Here is a 27,180-nt window from a genome sequence, read left to right as displayed (position 1 = left end):
ACATCAGCTGTGTGTGATCCTGTACAGACTGAACTATCTGGTCAGCAGTGAGAAAGTTTCTCTCTCCCTCCTACAGAGGACACAGAGACACTGAGGAACCAGAGCTGAACCAGAACCCGAACCCAGGATAAAGAGGTTCAGTGAATGTGGTGTTGAAGGTGTGGAGGTGGATCAGTGTGTCAGAGGAGACTGTGTAGAAGGACAGAGTGCCAGCAGGACAGTCCACATACACTGCTACTCTACCAGAGGAGGAGGAGGAGGAGGAGGAGGAGGAGGAGGAGGAGGAGATGGACGTTTCTCTCTTATTGTGACAGACAGAGTAACGACCATCATCAGAGCAGAACAGACTCCAGGACTGATCATTCCCTCCAAACCAACAGTCTCTACTGTCTCCTCTCCTGCTGATTCCTCTGTAACTCACTGATATATAAACTCTTCCTCTCCACTCGACCTCCCAGTAACAGCGACCAGTCAGACCATTTCTACACAGCAGCTGATGCCAGTAGTTAAATCTGTCTGGATGATCAGGATATGACTGATCCTCCTTCACATAAATCATCTTCCTGTTGTTGTCAGACAGTTTGATGTATCTGTTCACTGTGTTTGTGTCGACTGTGAGTTCACAGGAATCTGATGGAGAGAACAAGACACAATACAGCTGCAGTTATTGATCTATCATCTGATCATTGATTGACACTTTGATGATGACATCAGAGCTGTGAATGAGTGATGTCACAGTGTGAAGATGGTTGAATGTGTGCTGCTTTGTTTTCACACTTACACTTCCTCAGACCTGGTCTCAACCATCGGACTCCAGCAGGCTCCACCCTGAAAGGAGGAGGGGGGTCAGAGCAGCATGGAAACATGGACATTACATCGCTCTCATACACAGAGGTTATTCTCTACAAATGGACTTACATCTTCACATGGAGCACTTATTATTAATCAGCTGATAGTCTTTCAGTTCAGTGGAGCTTCTTCTTATTGGCCGATGGCTACAGCTCATTATTTTCACTTATTGATGATCTATTATTATTATCAGTATTATATTTGTAACAGAATGTTTACATTGATTACCTTTAAACAGTTTAACATGGGAGGTGAATTGGTAAGAGCCGACTAAATATAATATTTCTCTGCATTTACTTATTTTTAGTGTAATGCTAATTTTTACATTTCTGGGCGCCATGTTCAGAGTTAAAAATATGCTATATGTGGGCTAATGCTCATGATTTGTATACATATGGGTTTTTCCTGATATAAATAATGTGTTTCAGTTCATGTTGAGATGGTTAAAAATACATATGGGTGAATATCAATGAGAGACATGATTGATTAGAGATAAGAGATAAGTTGTGTAACATGATTTATTAATACGGGTAAAAGGAAACAAAACACAATGATGTCTAAGCTTTTAAGGTCTCAGGATATAGTTCATCATTGCTTTTGTTATAAGTTACACTTGAGTTAAAGAGAGATATGATACTGTACAGTAATTGATGAGAGATAATTGGTTTTTTGAGTTGCTGGATCTACATTCTGGGTTTCCTGTGGGATGCGAGGCAGGGTTAGAGAGTATCTGGAATTCTCCATCTTCATCATCTTCCTGAAGATAAGATCTGAGCAAGCGTACAAACAAACACACACATTCTACCCGGGTAGCACATACACATTGAATACACTTGGACGGACATGGATACACACTAAGCTTTTGGACTGGACTTTGACCAACATTGATATCAGACAGCAATAAGCTGTAAAGAAACACTTTCACTTTCAGTTCTTTTATTTCTTTTATATATTGGAATGAATCTGAACTGTGATTCTACTTTTTGTTGATTGTGAAATTGTGTTTACCTTTTTACATTATTATTATTTACATTTACTCACTCCTTGAGTTGAACCTGAGTGCAGTAGTTACTTCTGTTATGAATTGGTGACATTGAACTGAATTGTTGTTTAGGTGACGCCTTTAGTTTTTCTGTTCTGTTGCCTGGATTGCTGTGTTTTTATGTAACCACAAGATGGCGCCTCAATTAGTAAAGCAAACACAGGTAACAATACAGGTGACACAGATGATGAGCTGATGACTGATAAATGTTATTCTATAGGATGAGTTAAGAGCAGTTGAATTTTGCTACTCTAATCTAACTCTAATTTGTACCCCAGGGCCGCTGGAAGTCATTTTGAACAGGGGGTGCTGTGAAAAAATTGTTTGGTATTTTTGGACAAAAAGCCTATGAGCCTATAGGCCTATTTAAAATACATTTTAAAAATAAATAAATAGATTGAGATTCACTACTTTATTGTCATATACACTTCAGTGCACACAGCCAGGGTCTGTAACACACAGACATCATCAGTTCTCAGATGAATATATGCGCTATTAATTAAACTTCACAATAACGCTATAACAATGCAATAGATTTGTTCAGCTGGCATGAACCTGAGTCACTGCACCATCTACGTTTATGTCACACGCGACTCTATTAGCTCCAAAATCCTTTTACGCAACCCACAAGAAAATAATCTCTGACTATTTAAACGTTATTGAACAGTTCTCCACATCCATTACGCAAAGAACACACGATCAAAATAACACTCTCCATCTCCATCCTTTTTGATTACACGCACACTGGATAGCAACGTTGTTTGTTTAGTTCACAACCTCTGTCCAGTGGCGGATGATCAAAGTTGTGAAACTAACGTTAGTCCCTGTCAGAGCATATGAGCGGAGCGGGGAGCAAAAGGATTTTGTGTTGAGCGGCAATTTTTTTAAAGATCGCTCCAGTCTTTGCACCTGCACGCGCACACCCACACTATTTTCTTTCAAAACTATGGAGTTTAATGTGTACTTCAGAAAAGAAACTGAGAAGTCGTACAAGTGTGCTATTGAGCGTCTCTCTATCTCTCTTTTACGTCTCCGTTTCTCTTTTTAATCCTCTCAGAATCCGGTAGGTTTCCTCATACTCATCTCTAATAGACCCTGATTGGACAATGACAGGTTGACACCTGAATACTCTAATAAACAACAAAACATACAGCAGGAGGTGTTCAAGGACTGCTCAGAACACAGGAAAATTCAATATCTTGTAAAAAACATAGCAAATATACATTTCCCTGCATTAAACACAACTGATCTCACATCAGTAGTAATTTAGAATAGAATTTAAAATCCTCCTCCTCACCTACAAAGCGCTTCATGGTCAGACCCCTTCATATCTTAAAGAGCTCATAGTACCCTATTACCCCTCTAGAAGACTACGTTCTCTGAATGCTGGGCTACTTGTGGTTCCTATAGTCTCTAAAAGTAGAACAGGAGCCAGAGCCTTCAGTTACCAAGCTCCTCTCCTGTGGAACCAGCTTCCAGTTGTGGTTCTGGAGGCAGACACCCTCTCCACATTCAAGAGTAGGCTTAAGACGTTCCTCTTTGATAAAGCTTATAGTTAGGGCTGGATCAGGTGAGTCCTGAACCATCCCTTAGTTATGCTGCTATAGGCCTAGACTATCGGGGTATTTCCCATGGTGCACTGAGCTCCTCTCTTCCTCTCTCTTTCTGCACTCATTCATGTCCCATTAATGCATGTTACTAACTTCACTTCTTGCCCGGAGTTCTTGTGCTTTCTCGTCTCGCAGGTTCTCATCGATCCTGGTGGAGCCTCAAAATATCTGATATTATTATTATTATTATTATTATTATTATTATTATTATCATTCTAATCTTATTATATTCTAAAATTATTATAGTTACTATTATTATTGTCCATCGTTGTTTTCATTGTCATCATCTTCATGTTCATCATCAGTTATTTCTAGTCTCTCTCTCTCTCTCTCTCTCTGTCTGTCTCTGTCTGTCTCTCTCTCTCTCTCTCTGTCAGGGCAGAAAAGGAAGTTTTTCCTTGCCACTGTCTCCAAGGTCTTGCTCATGGTGGGAACTGTTGGGTCTCTGTAAATAATGTTATAAGGAGTTTGGTCTAGACCTGCTCTATTTGAAAACTGTCCTGAGATAACTTCTGTTATGAATTGGTGACATACAAATAAAACTGAACTGAACTGAATTGTAGTTTAGGTGACGCCTTTAGTTTTTCTAGACTAAAAGGTAACACGCTGATGGCAGATGACATCCATCAAAATATCTCAAACTATTTATGATATGAGCCCACAAACCTGCAGCGTGACAACATTGACAAATATCAACCCGCCATGATGCTCACCAACCCATCAGGATAAACCACTGTCCTATTTTCCAATGTTGAAACAAGACATCGGTCCAGAAAAACAGAAATTTCATCACCTTTTCTCTGTCACCTGACTACTACTACTGTATTGATCTGCCTCATACCTGAGAGTGTCCAGTCTCCACTGTGGATCCTCCAGTCCAGCAGACAGCTTTGTTACTGAGTCTCCTGGATGATTGTAGCTCAGGTCCAGCTCTCTCAGATGGGAGGGGTTGGAGCTCAGAGCTGAGACCAGAGAAGCACAACCTTCCTCTGTGATCAGGCAGCCTGACAGCCTGCAAACACACAGAACAACATGTAGTCCAGTGTAAAAGTACAGGGGTTAAAACAAGTTAATTTGTAATACAAATAATTATTTCAGTGAATTAATTAAATAATTCAGTAATGCAAATAAACTGAAAGTAATTTAGGTTAAAAGCAGTGAAAGATGAAATGTTAACCGATAGATTAACATAAATTCATAATAAATAAAGTAGAGTGTAAATAGTTCATTAAGTAGTTACATTAAACTGTTCTGTATAGTAGCTGAAGAAAAGTGTGTGGTAAACTAAACATGAATTTTCAGATTTGGCTATTGTTTCATGCTGTTTCATTTGATTGGTTGCTGTAGGTATCACTCAATGTCACCTGTTGGTTATTGGCCGTAGGTAAGGGAGTGAACAAAAAAGGGGCGGGAGAATCGAGCCAAGAGGACGCCATTGCTGAACGGGAAGGACTGTTTCACGCTTCCTGAGGAGGACTTTACTTCTGCTGCCGTTGGCTTTCATCTCCATCTCTTCATTAACTGTTTCTCCAGGACTTATTCCAGACCGTGAGTTGGATTTCTTTGTGACTGTTAATTGTCACTGAGGATAAGGATTTGCCATGCCGCACCGCACCGAGCAACACACAGGCCTTTTTTTGTTTTTGTGTATGTGTGTGTGTGTGTGTTTGTGTGTGACTGTGTGCGTGTGCCTGTGCCGTGCGTGTGCGTGTGCGTGTGTGTGTGTGTGTGTGTGTGTGGGCCCACTGTTTTGTTAGAGTTCAGTTAAGTAGCATATTTGATCTGAGTTGATAAGTATAGAGAAATCATATTAAGGGGTAAGAACTAGGAATTTTACCGGAGACCTGCAATTATTTGAATTTTGAATAGTATTTTGATATTGCCAATTCTATTTTGCTTATTATGAGTGTCTATTTTTCTACAGTGTTTTGCCAATTTTGGTAAAGGTCATTTTGTTTACAACTATAATATTTTTATTTTAAAGAAGTCTAATTTGAGTAATTGTGTTATTTCATTTTTGTTCATCTGTTAATGAACAAAGTAAATATTATTTGTGTTAAACTGGAAAACAACTGGTTGGTTAACTATTATTTCATTTATTTGAAAGAGTTGTCTGGGGTCAGTTATTTAAAATAGTGTAGAGTACGTGTGAATAGAGCCACTGCTTAGTCTAACAAAGTTGTTCGTTATTCATAAAGTATTAGGCCATAAAAAGTTTCACACAAAACAGTTAAACCTTCGTGGTAGCTACCTTAATAAATCAAACCCCAACACCCCATCATTCAAGTCCAGGGTGAGTTACTTTAACTTAAGCATTTACTGAGTGTTTGGGTGCTACAAACACATTACATAACAAACATGTTCAAGGAAATAGACTCAAACTAAATAAACAAAACAACGTTAAGAAGATTACAATTGTATGCATCAACATAATTCAGGTTTAAAGTGGTTATCAGTTGAACAGGTTGACGAATACTGACCTGAGAGTTTCCAGTTTACAGTGTGGACTCTTCAGTCCAACAGAAAGCAGCTTCAGTCCTGAATCCTGCAGGTTGTTGTTACTCAGGTCCAGCTCTCTCAGACTAGAGGACTGGGAGCTGAGAACTGAGGACAGAGCTTCACAGCTTCTCTTTGAGAGGTTACAGCCACTCAGTCTGTAGAGACAATGATCAACAATAAGAAAAATAACATTTGTGACCAGCACTTTATCACTCAGCCAAAACCAAAAAGACTTTAAATTAGTTCTGTAAAAATGATATCAGCTAGTGAGGAGTTCCCAATGTTGGTGATATATAATGTCTTTATAATCTCTTTAAGTCGAAAAGATAGCAGAGTATTTAAGTGATAATACAGACATCCAACTATTTCTGTACTTACAGAGCTTTGTTGGAGGCTTTGACCACTGGCAGTTAACTGTTTGATTTAAATAAACTTCTAATTTTGAACAGGGGGGGCTGTGAAAAAATTGTTTGGTATTTTTGGACAAAAAACCTATGAGCCTATAGGCCTATTTAAAATACATTTTAAAAATAAATAAATAGATTGAGATTCACTACTTTATTGTCATATACACTTCAGTGCACACAGCCAGGGTCTGTAACACACAGACATCATCAGTTCTCAGATGAATATATGCGCTATTAATTAAACTTCACATTAACGCTATAACAATGCAATAGATTTGTTCAGCTGGCATGAACCTGAGTCACTGCACCATCTACGTTTATGTCACACGCGACTCTATTAGCTCCAAAATCCTTTTACGCAAACCACAAGGAAATAATCTCTGACTATTTAAACGTTATTGAACAGTTCTCCACATCCATTACGCAAAGAACACACAATCAAAATAACACTCTCCATCTCCATCCTTTTTGATTACACGCACACTGGATAGCAACGTTGTTTGTTTAGTTCACAACCTCTGTCCAGTGGCGGATGATCAAAGTTGTGAAACTAACGTTAGTCCCTGTCAGAGCATATGAGCGGAGCGGGGAGCAAAAGGATTTTGTGTTGAGCGGCAATTTTCCTCTTTTTTTTTCCCTCCCCCCAACAAAAATTTTTTTTTTTAAAAATAAATTTTTTTTTTTTTTTTTTTAAAAAAAAAAAAGTTTTTTTTTTTTTTTTTTTTTTTTTTATAAAAAAAAAGGGGGGGGGTATGAGGAAAAAAAAGAAAAGGTTTTTTTTTTTTTTTTTTTTTTTTTTTTGGGGGGGGGGGGGGGGGGGGGGGAAAAAAATTTATGGAGGAGAAGAAGGGGGGGGGGGGGAGGGTCTCTCTCTATACGTCCCGTTCTCTTTAATCCTCCAAATCGGTAGGTTATACACCAATAGACCCTGATTGACAATACAGGTTACACCTGAATACTCTAATAAACAACAAAACATACAGCAGGAGGTGTTCAAGGACTGCTCAGAACACAGGAAAATTTTATATCTTCTAAAAAACATAGCAAATATACATTTCCCTGCATTAAACACAACTGATCTCACATCAGTAGTAATTTAGAATAGAATTTAAAATCCTCCTCCTCACCTACAAAGCTCTTCATGGTCAGGCCCCTTCATATCTTAAAGAGCTCATAGTACCCTATTACCCCTCTAGAACACTACGTTCTCTGAATGCTGGACTACTTGTGGTTCCTATAGTCTCTAAAAGTAGAACAGGAGCCAGAGCCTTCAGTTACCAAGCTCCTCTCCTGTGGAACCAGCTTCCAGTTGTGGTTCTGGAGGCAGACACCCTCTCCACATTCAAGAGTAGGCTTAAGACATTCCTCTTTGATAAAGCTTATAGTTAGGGCTGGATCAGGTGAGTCCTGAACCATCCCTTAGTTATGCTGCTATAGGCCTAGACTATCGGGGGATTTCCCATGATGCACTGAGCTCCTCTCTTCCTCTCTCTTTCTGCACTCATTCATGTCCCATTAATGCATGTTACTAACTTCACTTCTTCCCCGGAGTTCTTGTGCTTTCTCATCTCGCAGGTTCTCATCGATCCTGGTGAAGCCTCAAAATTACTGCTGTTATTATTATTATTATTATTATTATTATTATTATAATTATCATTCTAATCTCATAATATATATTCTAAAATTATTATAGTTACTATTATTATTGTCCATCGTTGTTGTCATTGTCATCATCTTCATGTTCATCATGAGTTATTTCTATTTCTCTCTCTCTGTCTCTGTCTGTCTGTCTCTGTCTGTCTCTCTCTCTGTCTGTCTCTCTCTCTCTCTCTGTCTCTCTCTCTCTCTTCTCTCTCTCTCTCTCTCTCTGTCTCTCTCTCTCTCTCTGTCTCTCTCTCTCTCTCTCTGTCAGGGCGGAAAAGGAAGTTTTTCCTTGCCGCTGTCTCCAAGGTCTTGCTCATGGTGGGAACTGTTGGGTCTCTGTAAATAATGTTATAAGGAGTTCGGTCTAGACCTGCTCTATTTGAAAACTGTCCTGAGATAACTTCTGTTATGAATTGGTGACATACAAATAAAACTGAACTGAACTGTACTGAATTGTAGTTTAGGTGATGCCTTTAGTTTTTCTGGACTAAAAGGTAACACACGCTGATGGCAGATGACATCCATCAAAATATCCCAAACTATTTATGATACGAGCCCACAAACCTGCAGCGTGACAACATTGACAAATATCAACCCGCCATGATGCTCACCAACCCATCAGGATAAACCACTGTCCTATTTTCCAATGTTGAAACAAGACATCGGTCCAGAAAAACAGAGATTTCATCACCTTTCCTCTGTCACCTGACTACTAATACTGTATTGATCCGCCTCATACCTGAGAGTGTCCAGTCTCCACTGTGGATCCTCCAGTGCTGCAGACAGCTTTGTTGCTGAGTCTCTGAGATGATTGTAACTCAGGTCCAGCTCTCTCAGATGGGAGGGGTTGGAGCTCAGAGCTGAGACCAGAGAAGCACAACCTTCCTCTGTGATCAGACAGCCTGACAGCCTGCAAAAACACACAGAACAACACATTACATAATAAACATGTTCAAGGAAAGAGACTCAAACTAAATAAACAAAACAATGATTTGAGACAATGTTAGGAAGATTACAATTGTAACCATCAACATAATTCAGGTTTAAAGTGGTTATCAGTTGAACAGGTTGACAAATACTGACCTGAGAGTTTCCAGTTTACAGTGTGGACTCTTCAGTCCAACAGAAAGCAGCTTCAGTCCTGAATCCTGCAGGTTGTTGTTACTCAGGTCCAGCTCTCTCAGACTAGAGGACTGGGAGCTGAGAACTGAGGACAGAGCTTCACAGCTTCTCTCTGAGAGGTTACAGCCACTCAGTCTGTAGAGACAATGATCAACAATAAGAAAATAAAATTTGTGACCAGCACTTTATCACTCAGCCAAAACCAAAAACACTTTAAATTAGTTCTGTAAAAATGATATCAGCTAGTGAGGAGTTCCCAATGTTGGTGATATATAATGTCTTTATAATCTCTAAGTCGAAAAGATAGGAGAGTATTTAAGTGATAATACAGACATCCAACTATTTCTGTACTTACAGAGCTTTGTTGGAGGCTTTGACCACTGGCAGCAGCCTCAGAAGAGCCTCCTCTGAAGCAGAGTATTTCTTCAGGTCAAACACTTCCAGATCTTTTTCTGATGACAGTAAGATGAAGACCAGAGCTGACCACTGAGCAGGAGACAGTTTATCTGTGGAGAGACTTCCTGAACTCAGGGACTGTTGGATCTCCTCCACTAGAGAACGATCATTCAGTTCATTCAGACAGTGGAACAGATTGATGCTTCTCTCTGCAGAGAGATTCTTACTGATCTTCTTCTTGATGTACTGGACTGTTTCCTGATTGGTCTGTGAGCTACTTCCTGTCTGTGTCAGCAGACCTCGTAGGAGATTCTGATTGGTCGGCAGTGAAAGACCCAGGAGGAAGCGGAGAAACAAGTCCAGGTGTCCTTGTTGACTCTCTAAGGCCTTGTCAACAGCACTCTGGTGGAGATATTTTAGATTTTCTTTGTCTTTACTTAATTCAGACAACTGGGATGTTGTTTGTTCTTCTGCCAGCAGATTGACTCCAGAGCTGATGAATGTCTGATGGACATGAAGAGCGGCCAGAAACTCCTGAACACTCAGATGGACGAAGCAAAAGACCTTGTCCTGGTACAGTCCTTTCTCCTCTTTAAAGATCTCTGTGAACACTCCTGAGTACACTGAGGCTGCTCTGATATCAATGCCACACTCTGTCAGGTCTGATTCATAGAAGATCAGGTTGCCTTTCTGCAGCTGCTCAAAAGCCAGTTTTCCCAGAGACTCAATCATCTTCCTGCTCTCTGGACTCCAGTGTGGATCTGTCTCAGCTCCTCCATCATACTTGATGGTCTTCACTTTGGACTGAACCACCAAGAAGTGGATGAACATCTCAGTCAGGGTCTTGGGCAGCTCTCCTCCCTCTCTGGTCTTCAACACATCCTCCAGAACTGTAGCAGTGATCCAGCAGAAGACTGGGATGTGGCACATGATGTGGACGCTTCGTGATGTCTTGATGTGGGAGATGATTCTACTGGCCTGCTCCTGATCTCTGAACCTCTTCCTGAAGTAGTCCTCCTTCTGTGGGTCAGTGAACCCTCTGACCTCTGTCACAATGTCAACACACTGAGGAGGGATCTGATTGGCTGCTGCAGGTCGTGTGGTTATCCAGAGGCGAGCAGAGGGAAGCAGTTTCCCCCTGATGAGGTTTGTCAGCAGCACACCCACTGAGGTGGACTCTGTAACATCAGTCAGGATCTCAGTGTTGTGGAAGTCCAGAGGAAGTCGACACTCATCCAGACCGTCAAAGATGAACACAACCTGGAACTCTTCAAACCTGCAGATTCCTGCTTCTTTGGTTTCAGTGAAGAAGTGATGAACAAGTTCCACCAAGCTGTACTTTTTCTCTTTCAGCACATTCAGCTCTCTGAAAGTGAATGGAAATGTGAACTGTATGTCCTGGTTGGCTTTGTCTTCAGCCCAGTCCAGAGTGAACTTCTGTGTTAAGACTGTTTTCCCAATGCCAGCCACTCCCTTTGTCATCACTGTTCTGATTGGTTCATCTCTTCCAGGTGAGGGTTTAAAGATGTCTTCTTGTCTGATTGTTGTTTCTGGTCTGTCTGGTTTCCTGGATGCTGTTTCAATCTGTCTGACCTCATGTTCATCATTGACCTCTGCAGTCCCTCCCTCTGTGATGTAGAGCTCTGTGTAGATCTGGTTCAGAAGGGTTGGGTTTCCTGCTTTAGCAATCCCCTCAAACACACACTGGAACTTCTTCTTCAGGTTAGATTTAAGTTCACGTCGGCATGCTGCAGCAACAGTTCCTGAATGAAGAAATAAGAAATGTAGTTAATAAGTAGAAGCTCCAATAAATCTGATGGATGTAAACTTTAAGACATCAAGATGGTATTTATTTTCCTCCCCCATTAAATCTCTTCAGCTCATCAGTTGTAAACAGTTTCTGTTTTCAGTCCAGAAGAATTCATAGATCTGATACAATGTGTGCATCATATTATCAGCAAAGTTTTAAAAGTAAACTTCTCCCATGTTGCCTCCATTTCCTCTTTCCATCATGTTCAATCTGTTAAAATCCTCTTACTGCTCTGTAGACAGTCAGCCAGCTCTTCCTGCTTCATTCTCCTTAGGAAGTGCACTGTGATCTTTAGTAATGCCTCTCTGCTGCTCCTCCTCTGCTCTTCATCCTCACCATCCAACACCTCCTCATCCTCCCTCTGACTCTCTGAGCATTCTGGGTAATCTGAACTCAGAACCTTCTGGATCTTCTTCAGCTCGTTCTTCACAAAAGTGACAATGTTGTCCTCCAGCAGCTGGAACAGAATATTATATGAATGACTCAATCAAAGTCAAATCATGGAAGCAAACATCAGATCCATGTTGGACAGACTGACAATCCACTGGTCTAAAAAGTGCAGCATGGAGATTATTGTGAACACAATAGATGTAAAAGTAGTTGTTGTCCATGTACAGACCATAAATATGGAGTCCAGGTGTGTTTGATGCTGCTGGGCAGACTGACCACTGGGAACCTGTGATGTCTCCTGGTCCACTCTGTGGAGGAATCATGAAGAATGAGCTCACATTATGTCTGTCCACACAGAGACAAACACAAGGTAAAGGTCCATGAAGTGATATTTGGATGTGAACAGTGAATCTGATGACTCCCTGTAGTGGTAAAGGTTTACTAGTCCTGCTGATCCCACTGAGAATCAACAGCTCAGTTTGGTTCAGTCCCAACAGCTCTCACCAACCCCTCCATATAGCTCTCCCTCCCTCACTGTACACTGCTGAAGTGCCCTGGAGCAAGGCACCTAGAGACTCCAGCTGCTCCAGAGGAGCTGCTCAGTGTCTGCTTGTATCAGACTGGTTGTACTGGGCAGCTCCCAGTGTGAATGTGTTTGACTGTGTGAGTGTGAGGCAGCTGCTGCTGAAAGAGTGTTGGTGCTCAGAGAACTTCATCTGAGTCAGTAAAGGTTTAAAAACTGGAGATCTCACAACTGAGAGTCTGATAAAAACACATCATTTTATTTTACCATCAGTTCGAAATCCTCACCTTGGATCAACAGAGTGGCGGCCATCTTTGAAGTCTATAGGACGATCCATAGAGTGATCACTCTTCATAGACACACAGCTGGGTTCAGGTTTTTTCCTCCTGATAGAAAAACAGGATCAGTTCTGCACTGCACCCACAACACACTGAGACAGAACCTGCCAGTGACTGAATACACCGACTGTACACAGTGTATTTGTACCCAGGGAGTTCTTGGTTAGGATTTCTATAAAGTCAGTGTTTGATTTAGACATGTTTCACTGTGTATTTTAAAGCTGTATTCAGTGCAGTGTGCAGTATAGGCGGGGAAATGATGGAGTGGAGTGATCATATCGGTCCAATTAGGATAAAAAGAGGAACAGACGTGGTGTCAAAGCAGTGAGTTTCTATAAACTGCTGCAACTATTTGTTCACTGTGAAACTGAGGCTGTTGTAAATTGAACTGATCAGACACAAACCATCACCGTCCATTAAAAGACATTTTAAAAGATTTACAACTGGAGACTTCACAACTGAGAGTCTGATAAAAATACGTTTTATTTTCACCATCAGTTTGAAATCCTCACCTTTGATCAACAGAATGGCGGCCATCTTTGAAGTACATACGATCATCCATAGAGCGATCACTCTTCATGGACACACAGCTGGGTTCAGGTTCAGGACAGTCTGGTCTCTGATGGATCCTGATAGAAAGAAATTCATTAAAGCTCACATATTCAGAAACATTCTCACTGAATCAAAGACTTTGTGAACTGATGTATAATTTGAAATGTTTGAATACAGGGCTGGACAATAAGAACAATGTCTTCAATTACTGACATTATGGACGTGTTACTGAACACAATTTACTGATGTCACACACTTCAACACACTGTCTGAATTCCATATAATTAAAGTGAGAGCAGCTACAACATCTAACCAGTGAGCAATCAGCTCCCAGTCCAGTCCAGAAGAGCAGAATGTGGAACTGGTCAGACTGGAATGAATCAGGACAAACATCAGCAGTGAGCAACATGAGGAAGGAAATCTGCTCTGATTGATTCAAACACATGTTACTGTTACATTTCTCATTATGAAGCTGAATGTTTCTCCTGATACTGATTTGAGATCAGATTGTCCAGCCCTGTTTGAATACTGACAGCTATGTACTTTAGCTCAGATAAATGTCTTTGTTTCAAATGGAGAATCAAAGCCTTTGTGACATGGAGAAGAGTCATGGACAGTTAGAGATCCTCATCTCACCTCTGAGCTTTGGTCCTTGTGTCATGTTCCCCACACAGAGTGCTTTTAGAGGAAGGGACTCTCTCCTCTCTGTCCTCACACTGATTCATAGCAGAGCCCACACCTTCACACAGACACAGCAACCTGCTGGGAGAGATCACACATTATTTCCCATCATTCCTCTCAGTCACATGACAAAAACACACAGCTCTGATTGGAGGGATTAGTCGACTCGCAGCAACGTGAACTCAGAAATGTTGAGTACCAAAGTTTTATGTTAGAAATGTACAGTGTGGGTCCCCAGCATTTAGAAACTGACAGATTCCAACTCAAGCATCATTATTAGCATTAATAAGCATGTATGTATGTCTGTATGGAGAATATTTCAACAGATACTATAGTAGTGGTTTTGGAAGTTGCTGAGGATGATGGATCAAATTCTGACATTTACAAAATACAAAATTGCACTTTAATTTATTTTATTTGAACTCCAGGTTCACTAATATTGAGGTTATTTATATGCATAATACATTGGAACTGCAGTTTAGGAAGCTCTTTGTCATTGCTGTTCAGATATTTATTCAAATTTCTGTTGGTGTTCTTTTGCTGTGCAGCATTTTCTCATTGACCTGTGTCTCTGCAGCTGTGGTTATGCATTAAGCAAATAAATAATCTCAAAATTGACAAAAAAATCCTCAAAAATCAGCTCACTCTGAGATGAAATGTTGCCACAGATGTCAGAAATTGATTCATCATCGTCAATAACCCCCCAAAAAACACTCCTATATTGTCTAAATCATCCAAACAATTACTGAAATATTGTCCATATAGCTGATTATTAATGCTAATTATGCTAATTGACCAACAAATGCAAGTTAGCATCTGTCAGTGTGTAAATGCTGGAGATGCAGACTGTATATTTCTAACACACAATAGGACAATAGGACTCTACTGGCTGATATAAACGGCTCATTCAGCTCATTACTGAATCCACTCATCTGACAGTTTCCATGGCAGAGTAGAAATGTTGTTGGCACTTTGAGCTGCAGTATCTAAGAAATGACATTCACAATGCTCTTTAGTCTGTGGGGTTGGTTGAAGACTAGAGGAATACACTTCATGTTGCTGTTTCACTTCTATTTGACTGACTTTGAAAAGCTCCTCAACAGTTGAAATGTTGCTCTTTTTCCAAGTCTACTATATCCAGTCAGAGCATGCAGTGGCAGCTAGTCCAATAATCCAAAATCAATCCTGTTACCTTGGCAGCTGCTGCTGAATTCACATCCACATCAGCTCCCAGAGACTTTCTACCTTCATCTGTAGAGGAAACACTGAGAGCAGAGCTGAAAGCATCAGTCCAATCACTGATCAGCACTGAGAACTCATCATCACTCATTCATCCTTTACATCAGTGGTTCCCAACCTTTTTCTATCAGAGTAAACTGACGACCCCTGACTGAGTGACATATTTTATACATATTTCATATTATATCCAAAACTGTACAATCAACCCAAATATTGAACTCAGTAACTGCAAGAAGTTGAAGTTGATTCTGATGAATTCTGAGCAGATTATTTCCTGTTTAGGGAACTTTTTATACAGTTTGTCTGTGTTATGTATCTTTTATCATTTTAACAATCATAAATACTTAATATGCTTCTTTTTGGACAAATTCACTGTTTTCTTGTCCCCGATGTTTGGTCATTGATCTATTAGACAGTTTACTTTACATTGACTTTTCTTCACAGAAGTGAACCAGATGCTGAGATATAAGCCAACCTACAGACCCCCCATGAAGCTTTGGTGACCACTTGTGGGGGTCCTGACCCTCAGGTTGGGAACCACTGATTTACATCATTTCTCCTGTAAAACTATCAGCTGCTTCTCCACTGATTGGCTGCTTCTCTCTGTTTCATCTCAGTGTCAGTTGAATCCCTTTGTCTTGTTAGACTGTTGCTCAGACTAAAGAAGCAGTTAGAAAACATGACTGTGAACTCTGGGAACTACTGATGGCCTTTTCTCATCACTGTCACACATTGCAAACTAATCAATACATGGATCAATAGTGGTTTGTTATTGGCCAGAGGAGATGCTGCTTGTTCTCATTGGTCAGTGTTGAGGAAGAATGAGAGCAGAAAGCTGCCATCAGCTGCTCTACTTCTACTATCAGTCCACTAGATGGCCTCATGGAGCTGCATTTATCTGACAGCTTTACTTCCTGCTTACTTTTCAAACATGGGATCAGTTTATAAAATAGAATTCATTATTTTACATTCAAGCAGCCAAAAGTATTTGAAGTAGTTCATATTGGCTCCACCTGCAGCAACTCCAACATTAAAGTACTGATTACATGTTAATGCATCAATAATAATCATCCACTAATATAATAATACAACACTGACAGAGGCCATTCTGTACACTGACTACTTTCACTTTACATACTTCAACTACATTGATAAGGTGAGCTCATAAAGACAGACAGAAATCATACAGTGAGTACTCTGAGTACTGTCAGTGAGTACTCTGATTACTTTGAACAGTGACACACTGACAGTAAGATGGAGGACACTCTTCCTCCATGTTGGTTCTCAGTTGACTGTTAGTAGAGTTTTCTGCTCTTTCTACTGAACTAAACTAACAAGATGAACAAAGAGTCATTGAGGAGTCAAACAGTGAAAAGTGTCTCTTACTAACCTTCACATGGACAGAAGAAGAAGCTGCGACACGACAAGCTCACAAAGTGAAAGTAAACTGTGGACAGGAAGTGGCTGTGACGTCACAGTTGTGTGAGATAAGACTGAGTGAGTGTCTGCAGAGAGAGACTGGTAGCTTCAACTACATTGTGCTGAATACTTCTGTAACTGAGGAACTTTTTTAATGCAGCACTTTAAGTTGTAATGCAGTATTTCTGTAGTGTAGTATTACTACTTTTACTATTTTCAGCTTTGAACTGTTGGTCAGACAACATTGTGTCACTGTGGGCTCTGGATGATTGTAACGGGCATTTCTCAATATATTCTCAAGTTGTACAATTTAGATTAATGACAATAATAATTAGTCACAGTCCTTCCTAAATAGTTGAAATCAGCTCCACCTGAGCAGCTACAACAGCCAAATACAGCAGTAATAATAATCTAATGATAGAATATAATATAGTGTAACACCTGTTGTTCCTTACTCCCCCCAGGGTGGCCTGACTCCATCCTGTGTTCCTCTAATCCAAGTCTACAGGAGGATGGACTGGTCCCTGAGGCCTCTGGTTACTGGTTGAGGGTCAGTCCCCATACTGGGGTCAGAGGCCCGACCCTCCACCACAGGGAGCTTTAAACCTGCCGTGTCGTGGGGTAAATCTCTGTTTTCAACCCCAGAGGAGAAGGCCTCCAGCTTGGTTTTGACTCACGTGTTGATCCCACTCTCTATGATCTCTTCTAACCTCTGACACTCTCCAGTTTAAAGGATATCACACATACAGAAAGGCAGTTCCCATCATATATGACCTCTGTACAATGAACATATACAGATATCAAACATTTCTGATGCCCACCAACATACAGCAGACAGAGGCCCTGGAGAGGACTACTTAACTCACCTGGAGGATGCTGTATTCCTCGTACACCAAAAGGAAAATGTAATAAAATGTTGTTATCCGCCTTTAAAAAATATTTTTCTGTGGCCAAAACAAAAAACTAAACTGTTTGTGAGAAATAACAAAGTCTCTCTGTACCACGTCTGTTGACTATGTTGTTCCTCTTTCTCTTCCCCCTCAGATAGAGGAACATTCATCATGTGTCTTCCTGTTAGACGGCCATTATTGCTAAACCACATAGTTCATGTTAACTCAGTGAGTGCCTGTATAAGTCCTTTATTTGTTTCTGTGGGGCAATTGATTTTGCCACAGTAGCAACAACAGTAACACAGGGTGAGACATACAGATAGAAAGAAAAACACACTAATGACTACACATATTTAAACACATAAAAACATAAAACATTAAAACATCATTCTTTGAAAACTTCCTTTTCAGAGGCACAAACCTTGGACAGACCCCGGCTCTAGGTGGGTGGAAGAATTGATCTTCTTCTATAACTCTGAGAAACATTGGCTCAAATCAAATGTGGCTGCTTGTTTTTCAAATCTTTTTGAACCCACAATAACAGGGAAAGTGTTTCTATGACTCAAATATTAAAATATGAACAAATATTCAACTTTGAGTCTAAAACTGAACTTTGGTGGTAAAAACTTTCTGTGAACAAAAAATGTGTTCAAATGTCAAACAAGAGTCTTTCAGGATCAAATTCAGCATCTGTGTAAAAATAGTTCCAAGGTGTAAAGAGTGGCTTTGATTTGAACTAAATTCATCATCTTTGGTCATCGTGGAACAAATGTACAAACTTTGATCTGCTCAGGTTTTATGCTCATGGTTGTCTAATATAGTTTTATATATCAGTACTCACGTGCAGTCTCATGTTCTTTTAACTGTACAACCCGGGGCCCCTTTCACCGATATGCTTAAAAATCAGCTTTTGTGTTAACATTTGAACACTCAACTCAATGAGATAAAATTCAGACTCAATGAAAATGAATAAAATTCACAAATACATGTTAAAAGTAAGATTTAATAAAGTGCATTTTTAACTCTGATACCGGCACACATTGTTCCTATGTTTTTATGTTCAAGAGAGCAAGGGGATGAAAGTTTCTTGAGTTTTGAACTGCAATTGTGTACACAATATAAAAAATATGAAAAAGCTGAATGAACTTTGAACGTTTTAATGAACTTTCTACTTTGAAACATTTAGAAGAAGGTGCCAAAATAATCTGGCTCCTCCCATACACTGCTCATAGGCTGACACCTGCTGGTGACTTTATGGAACTGCACAGAAGTGACACGGTCTTCTTTCTAAATTGTAATATTAACTCACAACCCATTAACGCTGCTATGAAACTTATGTGTCTTGTTGGCAAATATCATATCCATAAGGCTGGAACGCTTCAAACCTAATGTTCATCTGTATTTTGTTGAATTATAATTTCTCTTTGACTTTGATTAACAAACAAGAAAGCCATAAGACCTCTCAAATATTTGGATAATTACTATGTAAAAGTAAACAATAACTTCTATACATACATACTGTATATGTGACTTTATAATTCGCTCCTACAATGTGATGTCATTCAGAAACTTTTTATTTTATATGTGTAACAGGTGTGTGGATTGGGCATAAACAGAGGACGACTCACAGAACTGTTAACCAGCATTTATTTGCTCCTGCAGAAGACAATATAGCACATTCATTTCCTTCTGCTCTTTTTTCCTGCACCTCTGCTTCCTCAGCAATGCAAAACAACACTGTGTGATTTCATTATCTTTCTGCAAATACATATAGATAAATTAAAGTTTACCCACTGACTGAATTAACAAAATAAATATGCAACGTACAGTTACACTTTCAAAATAAAGCCAGAAGAGAAACGTTTGATGTTTATTATCTATTATATACTTATAACTGAACCTCTGCTAATATTTTACTTGTCCACAGACAACAGATCAATTCTACCAGCTAGAAACTGTAAACGGAGAGTTTTATATAACCCAAACGGACAATAATCTAATATTCTGTATAGATCAATGCATATTTTATTCATCAAATCACAGGATTTTATAAGCACAATCATGAATGCGTTAATTTTTATTCCTCTGCGTTTGTTGTAGATTTCTTCTTAAAATCATTATTGAAAAAACATTCAAATATACAAACCATTGGACGACAGAGCGGTTTTAGTAATTTCCTGTCTGTGTGTCACGTTGGTTTACTTTAGCCACTGCCAGTGCCGTTAAATATAATTAAATATGAAATATGAATATTTAACTTCACTGCCACTCCCCTTTAGGAGCCCTGTAGCATCCTGATTCTGTTGACTCTATAGGGAGAAATAAACGTGAGCTCAGATTATGAACATGAAGACTTCTGAACATTTGGACTCTGTATATATGACTTGCATATTAAAAACTAAAGGAGATGTGGATGAGTGTGTGAAAGAAACATTCAAAATGTAATGAAAAAGGCAAACTGAAACTGAACTGAAATAAAACAAATGAACAAATCTTTATTTTTACTCATGCAGAGAGAGAGAGAGAGAGAGAGAGAGAGAGAGAGAGAGAGAAGACAACATTCACCAAGACACACAAACAAAAACATTAAATGGAGCCTATAAAGTTGCTGGCAGGCTGCCAGGTATCTTCTCAAGTTTTGCCACTGAAAAAAAGAATGAATGCAAACAAGTGTAAGATCATTGCATATACCACAATATTAGTTTATATTAATGGGGTATCATAGAACAACAAATGACTTAGGATCTGTTTTTCAGAAGCCTGCTACTAACCTAGTATGGAAGTAAGTACATATATATTTATAAAGCATACTGTAAAAAAAGCCAACAGCTTTAAAATCAGCTAATGTGGATCAAAGTTCTGAGTTATTACCAAGAGGAACAAGGCAGCCAGCTCACTTTTACCTCTTCTCTTCTCTGCACACACACACACACACACACACACACACACAGAGAGAGAGAGAAACACAAACACAGACAAAAAGAAGTGTTAGCCATTCCAGCAACCACTGCTAAATGAACTGCTATTTCACTCAGTCAATTACATCTTACCTCCTTTAGTTGTTTCTTTTATTTCATTGTAGTGAAATATTTTTTGCTTCTAACATTTTCAGCAGCCTAAAATTATGCGAAAAGAAGAAAGAAGGAGAAGAAATTTAGAAACAGACTATGACATCCCCCAGGTGAATACAGCTGCAAAAAGGAATTTTAAGAAAGTAAAAAAGCCTTGTATCAAGGAAATAAGTCTTATTTTTTGTCCAAAAAGAAAATTAATCTTGTCAAGCATGTTTCGCATTGGAAAAATAATCTAATTTTTAAGAAAGTACAGCTAACTTTTTCTTAATAAGATATTCCAGCTACTTTTGAGCTAGAATGAACCAGTAACAGGGTATAAAAATGTTTTACAATAAAACCCAGTAGAGCAACAAGATTATTTGCCTCATTTTAAGTGTAAGACCACTTGTACAACTTCTCAATTTAAGAGTGCCAAGAAACTTAAGAAAATGAAAGGTTGTTTATTTTCATTTGTTATGTGTTCTCAGGCCATCTGAAGCTGGCAGAACCTGCTGCTTTATATCTAACATATTAAGATGACAGCAGTCTGGCAAATAACCATGTTGGACAAAAACGGCATGGCCCATAAACAAAACAAAATGACCAAAAATGACCAAAATGAAATGACCCTTGACTCAACTGCATTCTCAATCACAATGTAGCAATGAGTATGGTTTATACAGTACGATCCTGCAAGCATCAGCATAAAGACTGCTATTAACTAACTGATTGCTGATCTGCTGTTTTATCATTCAGATTAAAGTTATTTTGATACATGAAAAGATAGAAACAATCATGAAACAAACAACAGTCAGGAAACAGTTTGTCTATGAGAGGCCAACACATTAAACAGTGTGCCTTTTACAGTTCATCAGATGAGGCTCTGTGTAGCCTAAGCACATCTCCCAGATAATATTTCGTAGGAACATATGTCACATCCTTGTGAGTATAACTGTAATATGGAGTGAAATCTACCAGACTATCAGCCGTTATTATTTCATTTGCTTGAGCCGTTTGGAATCTATATGCTATGTAATTTCTATCATAACAAACAGTATTATGCTGCTGGAACTCAAAACAATATAATGATGAGTTAATTACATAGATATTGCTCACAAGTCCAAATTCAGGTAAATCACTGGCATTAACAGCAGTCACAAATGTCTTCTCCCGTATATATTTATTACCTTTTAGATGAATCCATTTAACAGACACTGAATTGTTTGTCATCATTTCCAAGGAAAGCCATCATTTTTTTCTTTTAAATATGACATGCTGCATATTTCTGATGTTGGTCCCAATGCACACTCATTTAAAAAAGAATGACTTACATTTTGACAACATTCATACATTTGATTATGCCTTATTAAAGACTTGCAAACAATTCTAAGATTTCATTTTAAGGCCCACTGTTTGAAAAAACAATGTTTTGATTCGACCTGTTTTTAGCCTACATTAGCTCGCTGCCGTGTACCGCTATTGCCTCTTTTGCCTTGAACCCAAGATGACCAGGTGATACATCATGTGATACCAAGGGTACGTAGCATAAATCCGTGCCTTATAAGGACAGAAACGACCTTCTATTTATTAATGATCACGTAGATGTGACTTGATTTTAATAGTTATAAGTTAATATGAACTTATTTAGATAAATATACTTTGTATAAATGCAAAATAAACTTATTCAGGCTGAGGGCCCACCCCCGCTCCCTCTGTGCAGATGGTACAATCCACCGTTTTGCGCTCTTTTTTTCCCTCCTGAAGTCCGTTGCATTTTGAAAATAACCGCGCGTGCGTGTTCCGCTGCTGTGAATTCCTCATTTGAAAGTGTCGTATGTGGATATCAGTGGAGCCGAATTATGGATAAACTGGACGATGTTTCAATTGCCACACTCAAAGCTATGCTACCAGGGTTTCTTTATGTCGTACTGATGTTATATTAGCTAACGTAGCTAACCTAGATTAACCAGTTGTAATGGGCTGTGACATAAAAACGAGCTAGTACTTGGTAGGGCCCCCTCTAAAAATATGTGAAGTCTAATTGGGCTTTGGGACTTTTGTTTTATTTTCTTATTATTAAGGGCTGTAAATGCTGAAAATACAGTAACACCTGGTGGTTTGTAAAACATCAGCTGTAAAGCACATCACTCTGATTTTGATTGTGTTTGTCTCATATGTACATCAGTCCAAAGCGCCTGAGTGCTATTTATTAAATCTGTAACATGTTTGTTTAAAAGTGCTATAGCAAATACTTGTATGTATAATGTATTTAAGTAAAATTCAAAAACAATAGTCATTCTCTATCAAGCATTAATGTGAAATGTGAATGCATTTTATCTAGCAAGGCTCTATACTCACGCTTACTGTAGTTTGCATGGCTTGAATATAGATATATCTAATTTATAAATGCTGTCAAATTCACTCACTGCTCTTGAAGTAAAATGGTAGTGTGTAGCAAGACTGAGCAAACTGTCCAAACAATGCTAACTGTACAAGAGGTGTCAGGGTGTTGAGTTGGCAAAATATCTGCGATGTTTAAATCTGTAGGAATTCAATGATAACATCAGTTTCTTGGTAATGACTGTAACTTGTCTATATTGCAGCTGCTAATATTGCAGAAGACTTACTACCTTCACTTTCCCGTGATGACATCAAAGATCTGTTTCCTGGTCCTGAACATTTGGTGAGGCGCCGGGCTATATGGCTTCCTGTGAATAAAGATGAAAAGGTAAGGTCTTTCACAGTATGACAGAACTGTTTAACAGTACAACAGATTTTCCAATATCACAGAAATGTTAAGTAACTTCAATTCCGGTCCATATACATAATATTTCATTATTTTAGACGTTTCTGCTTTGAGTCCCTTTCAACAGTCCAACTTGCTTTTTTCAAGTTTTTTTTTAATCCACTAAAAGATAATGTTTTTCAAAAAAATGTTTGTGTAAATGTATTATAGGTGGATGCTACTCCTGTTCCGAGCCCTGCCACTGCTCTTCCCGTCCAGCACCATGCCACCTAAGAAGCTGGGCTTAAGCAGCGAGGCTCTTTTCCATGTCCTTACGGTGAGGTTTACAGACTTACTGCAATATTTCATACTATATGTTTCCGTTATTCACGCATACATTTTATGTCAGGTTTAGTTACTTTGAGATAAACTTTTATTATTTCAAAAGGTCCAAAGGGTAAGTGTTCTCCATAGTGTAGTTGTAATACTACCTTCATTTGAACTACAGTAGCTGTGCTGCATTCAGTATTTGCAGCACTCAACAATGACAGTACAACATCTTCTCCCTCTCAGGGATTATTGTGACTATATGTTTACGTATATATAAGTACAATTATGATTTCACCAATATCCTAGTCCAGGTCAAAGTGTGTGTTACTTGTGATTTTGTTCTAATCCTCTACATTGATTTGTGTCATCTAGACTTCAGAGGATCCTGATGGTTTCCTGCGCCAGCGACCACTGTCTTGCCCAGTCGTGCTTGTTTCTGAGGACAACTGCATGATCGCCATTGGAAACATGCCAGTGACCACCTTCAACATTGAGAGGTTTGATGAGGGACTGCTCTACCTCATGGCATATTACTATGCCCTGCACCTCACTTACCCAAAGTGTATTTCCACACTTCTGTCAGTACTGCAAACACAAATTCTCCAAGATTCCATTCATGAGCAAGATTTGACCCCTTCCTACAAAAAAGCCATTGGCGAGTGGAAGTCCTTCATTGAGTGAGTGAGTGAGTCTCTTTGTTTCTTTTGTGGTTGTTTCTTGACACCGCCTCACTCTCTATCTCATGTAAGACTTTCCAAGAAAGTCAAAGTTCTGTTTAATATAAGGTTTATCACTGTTAGCCACATTTGTTGGTGAAACTGAAAACTTTTCCTGTGGGATAATGTGCAATAACAGCAGCTGCAAAGTTGTATTAATTGTTATAGTATGCTGCAATAATAGCAGATATAACATTCTGTTTTTTGATGGATGTTTAATTAAGCAATTGTATTGCAAAGTGAATAAAAAGTATTGAAAATGAGAATGTTTTGGTGTCTTGATTTAAGACAAAGTCACTTGTTTTTTTAATGCTATTTGAAGAAATTGTGTCTTATTTTAACTGCTTTTATACTTGTTATTAATCCTAGATTAAGGTGTCATTTCTTAAAGTTAACTCAGTCAAGAGACCAAAATTCTAATTTTAAGTAACTTAATCTGGGTTTTGTGGGTTCTCATTGCTTTCTATAGAAGAATTTACTAAAATTTAAGATTTTCTGTCTAGTTTTAAGGCCCATTTTAGTCTGTCAGAGGAAGAACTTTGTGCTTATTTTAAGAATTCTTGTCAAGTAAAAAAAGCTTACCCCATTGACAGATTTTTGCTAGATATAAGATAATTTGATTGAATTTAAGAATATTTTTGCTTCTTTCTAGTAGGTCTGTTTTTGCAGTGAACCAGGTAAAATCCCATTGAGATTAAGAACGTATTTGTTGTTATATGAACATAGCCAATGCATATAAAAATTGTCAATTAGTGAATTTGAATAGCTGGGAAATTATGGGTGGGATTTTCTAAACCTACACATCTGCAGTGCGCCACCTGTGTACCTCTCACTTGTGGTCTGATACTATGGTTGACACAGTGGTCAAATGTATAACTAGTCTGGTACCTGTTACATTAAAAATAGGATTGGCCTCAAGTTTAGGTGGATGATGGTGTAACCTATTTTATTTCATCTACTACTACACTTAAATGTGCAGCCTGCAGGATGTTTAACTGGTTAGAGAGTAACAGATCAGAGGTATTAAAGGATGTTTAACTGGTTAGAGAGTAACAGATCAGAGGTATTAAAGGATGTTTAACTGGTTAGAGAGTAACAGATCAGAAGTTGATTTAGATAGTTTCACTCCTTATTTAGTGAGTAGTGAGCTAGTTTCTACCTTTGTTCATCGTATACAACCTCCTGGACAACTTTCAGCTAGTCTGCATGGAAGGTGGCAACCCTATAGCTAGCTAACGTTAGACAGTGATTGATAGACCGTTTGAAAGTGTCCCACCTAGTTTTGTGTAAAATAGTCTTTGTATGGTTGTTGCACTACACGTTTAGCTACACTGCATGTGTAGCTTGCAAACTCAGCTACACATTATTATTATTCTAAATATTCTTTAGCATGTAGCCGAGGTCTAGAGCTGACAAGGTAAACTGCAGGTCTAGGACTAACTCTTACATTAGCAACCCACCAATATGTGTGTGCCTGTACTGTCATGGTAATTAGTTTTTATTTTAAATCCCAGCATGGAAAACCGATGAGTTTGCAAGTTTACCTAGCATGATGGCTAATTCATTTTGAGAGAGATTTGTTTTTCTCAGAAATAATTTTAAACATTTATATTTTTTATGTTCTATGAGAAAATACTTTCTCTCAAAACTTTTTTTAGTCTCAAATATTATTATTTTTTGCTCTCAGTGTGATAACTTTTTCTCTCGATCATTTATTTTCTCGCATGTAATAAAGACACAAATCTAACTCCATACTTAAGGCGCTGCCAGTGTTTGTGTGGGATGAATGCGCACCCTGCTGGTGAAACTAAGCAACTACATCTGAAATCTACTCGGCTGTATCGCTCCACACATTGTTAAACTGTAAAACTGGGGATTGCGCTGTGTGTGTAACTAATGGGCGTAACATACATATTAAAAGTAAGAATTAATAGTGAATTTTAACTCTGATACACCGTCACAAAAAATACATATTTCTCCATTATGTTCTTTCTGTAAAACAGAAATCAAATCTATCTCTCATCTATTCCTTAAACAGACTCACAAGAGTTCTGGATTGAAGTTGATTTATTCATTTTATTAAAGTTTAACCAGATTGACACCCATTAATGTCAGAAAGTCCTGTTTCTCATTAATGTTTTAACGAATTGAACCAATTGAATGATATTTGAATAAATCTGGGTAACACTTTATAATGAGTACACACTATTAAGCATTAGTTAAGCATGAATAAATACTGAAATCATCATTTATAACGCATTAATACACATTAGTATGTAGTTTATTAACACAGTTAAACATGTTTTATTCATCAATGATAAGCACATTAGTTATGGATTAGTAAATACTGAATCCATCATTTATAAAGCATGATTCTGCTGTAAATAGTCATTACTATGTGGTTTATAATCACAGTTATAAATGTTTTACTCTTCATTGTACTGTACATTTCTGCATGCACTTGCACATCCACTATTCAGACATGTATTAATGATTAGTGACTGTGTTAGCAGATGTTCTATAAAACTCACAACAAATTCATTTTCTAATGATGGCCTATAAACAGTGATTAATGCAGGAATTCACAGTTACAAAGCACTTACTACTCCTTCATTAAGTATTTTGCACAAGCTGATCTAAAGTGAGCACTATCTATGGCTTATTAAGCATTTACAAATGAGATATAAAGGCTGACAATGCCTCGAGACTCACAACATGTTCAGTTATCTTAACAGACGAAGGAGAGACACAACACAAAGGGATATAGAACATATTGTATTGATATTTACTGCAACTTCCCAACATATTGTATGAAGACGAACAAGGGTGGTTTATGAAGACATGCTATTGTTGTGATCTTCTCTGTTTGGGACGTTGAGCTAGCAGTCAGCGGCTCTAGTGGAGAGTATGTGTCTTTGTTTGGTAGCACACATTATGGTTGAAAG

General features: G+C 38.6%; 1 protein-coding gene and 1 long non-coding RNA gene across 2 annotated transcripts in view; both read right to left on the bottom strand.

Moving 5' to 3' along the window:
- The window catches only part of LOC127360873 (NACHT, LRR and PYD domains-containing protein 12-like), a 41,654-nt gene extending 24,105 nt beyond the window's left edge, over positions 1-17,549 (bottom strand). The window contains 12 exon segments of the mRNA XM_051395295.1: positions 5,982-6,155; positions 8,791-8,961; positions 9,135-9,308; positions 9,529-11,332; positions 11,608-11,836; positions 11,999-12,077; positions 12,580-12,678; positions 13,143-13,259; positions 13,819-13,941; positions 15,056-15,128; positions 16,493-16,566; positions 17,388-17,549. Coding sequence (XP_051251255.1) covers positions 5,982-6,155; positions 8,791-8,961; positions 9,135-9,308; positions 9,529-11,332; positions 11,608-11,836; positions 11,999-12,077; positions 12,580-12,678; positions 13,143-13,259; positions 13,819-13,907 — 2,936 coding nt within the window. The 5' untranslated portion in view covers positions 13,908-13,941; positions 15,056-15,128; positions 16,493-16,566; positions 17,388-17,549.
- Positions 17,550-20,195: 2,646 nt separating this feature from the next.
- On the bottom strand, positions 20,196-23,220 carry LOC127360875 (uncharacterized). The gene is made up of 3 exons (XR_007883955.1): positions 23,095-23,220; positions 20,462-20,527; positions 20,196-20,326 (listed from the first exon to the last, which is right to left on the bottom strand). It is a non-coding gene; the product is annotated as an uncharacterized LOC127360875 (long non-coding RNA).
- Positions 23,221-27,180: the final 3,960 nt, after the last annotated feature.

Source organism: Dicentrarchus labrax, unplaced genomic scaffold, assembly GCF_905237075.1.
Source record: "Dicentrarchus labrax unplaced genomic scaffold, dlabrax2021, whole genome shotgun sequence".
Lineage (NCBI taxonomy): Eukaryota > Metazoa > Chordata > Actinopteri > Moronidae > Dicentrarchus > Dicentrarchus labrax.
Note: the sequence above shows the minus strand (reverse complement) of the source record. Positions and strands in the feature narration are given on the sequence as shown.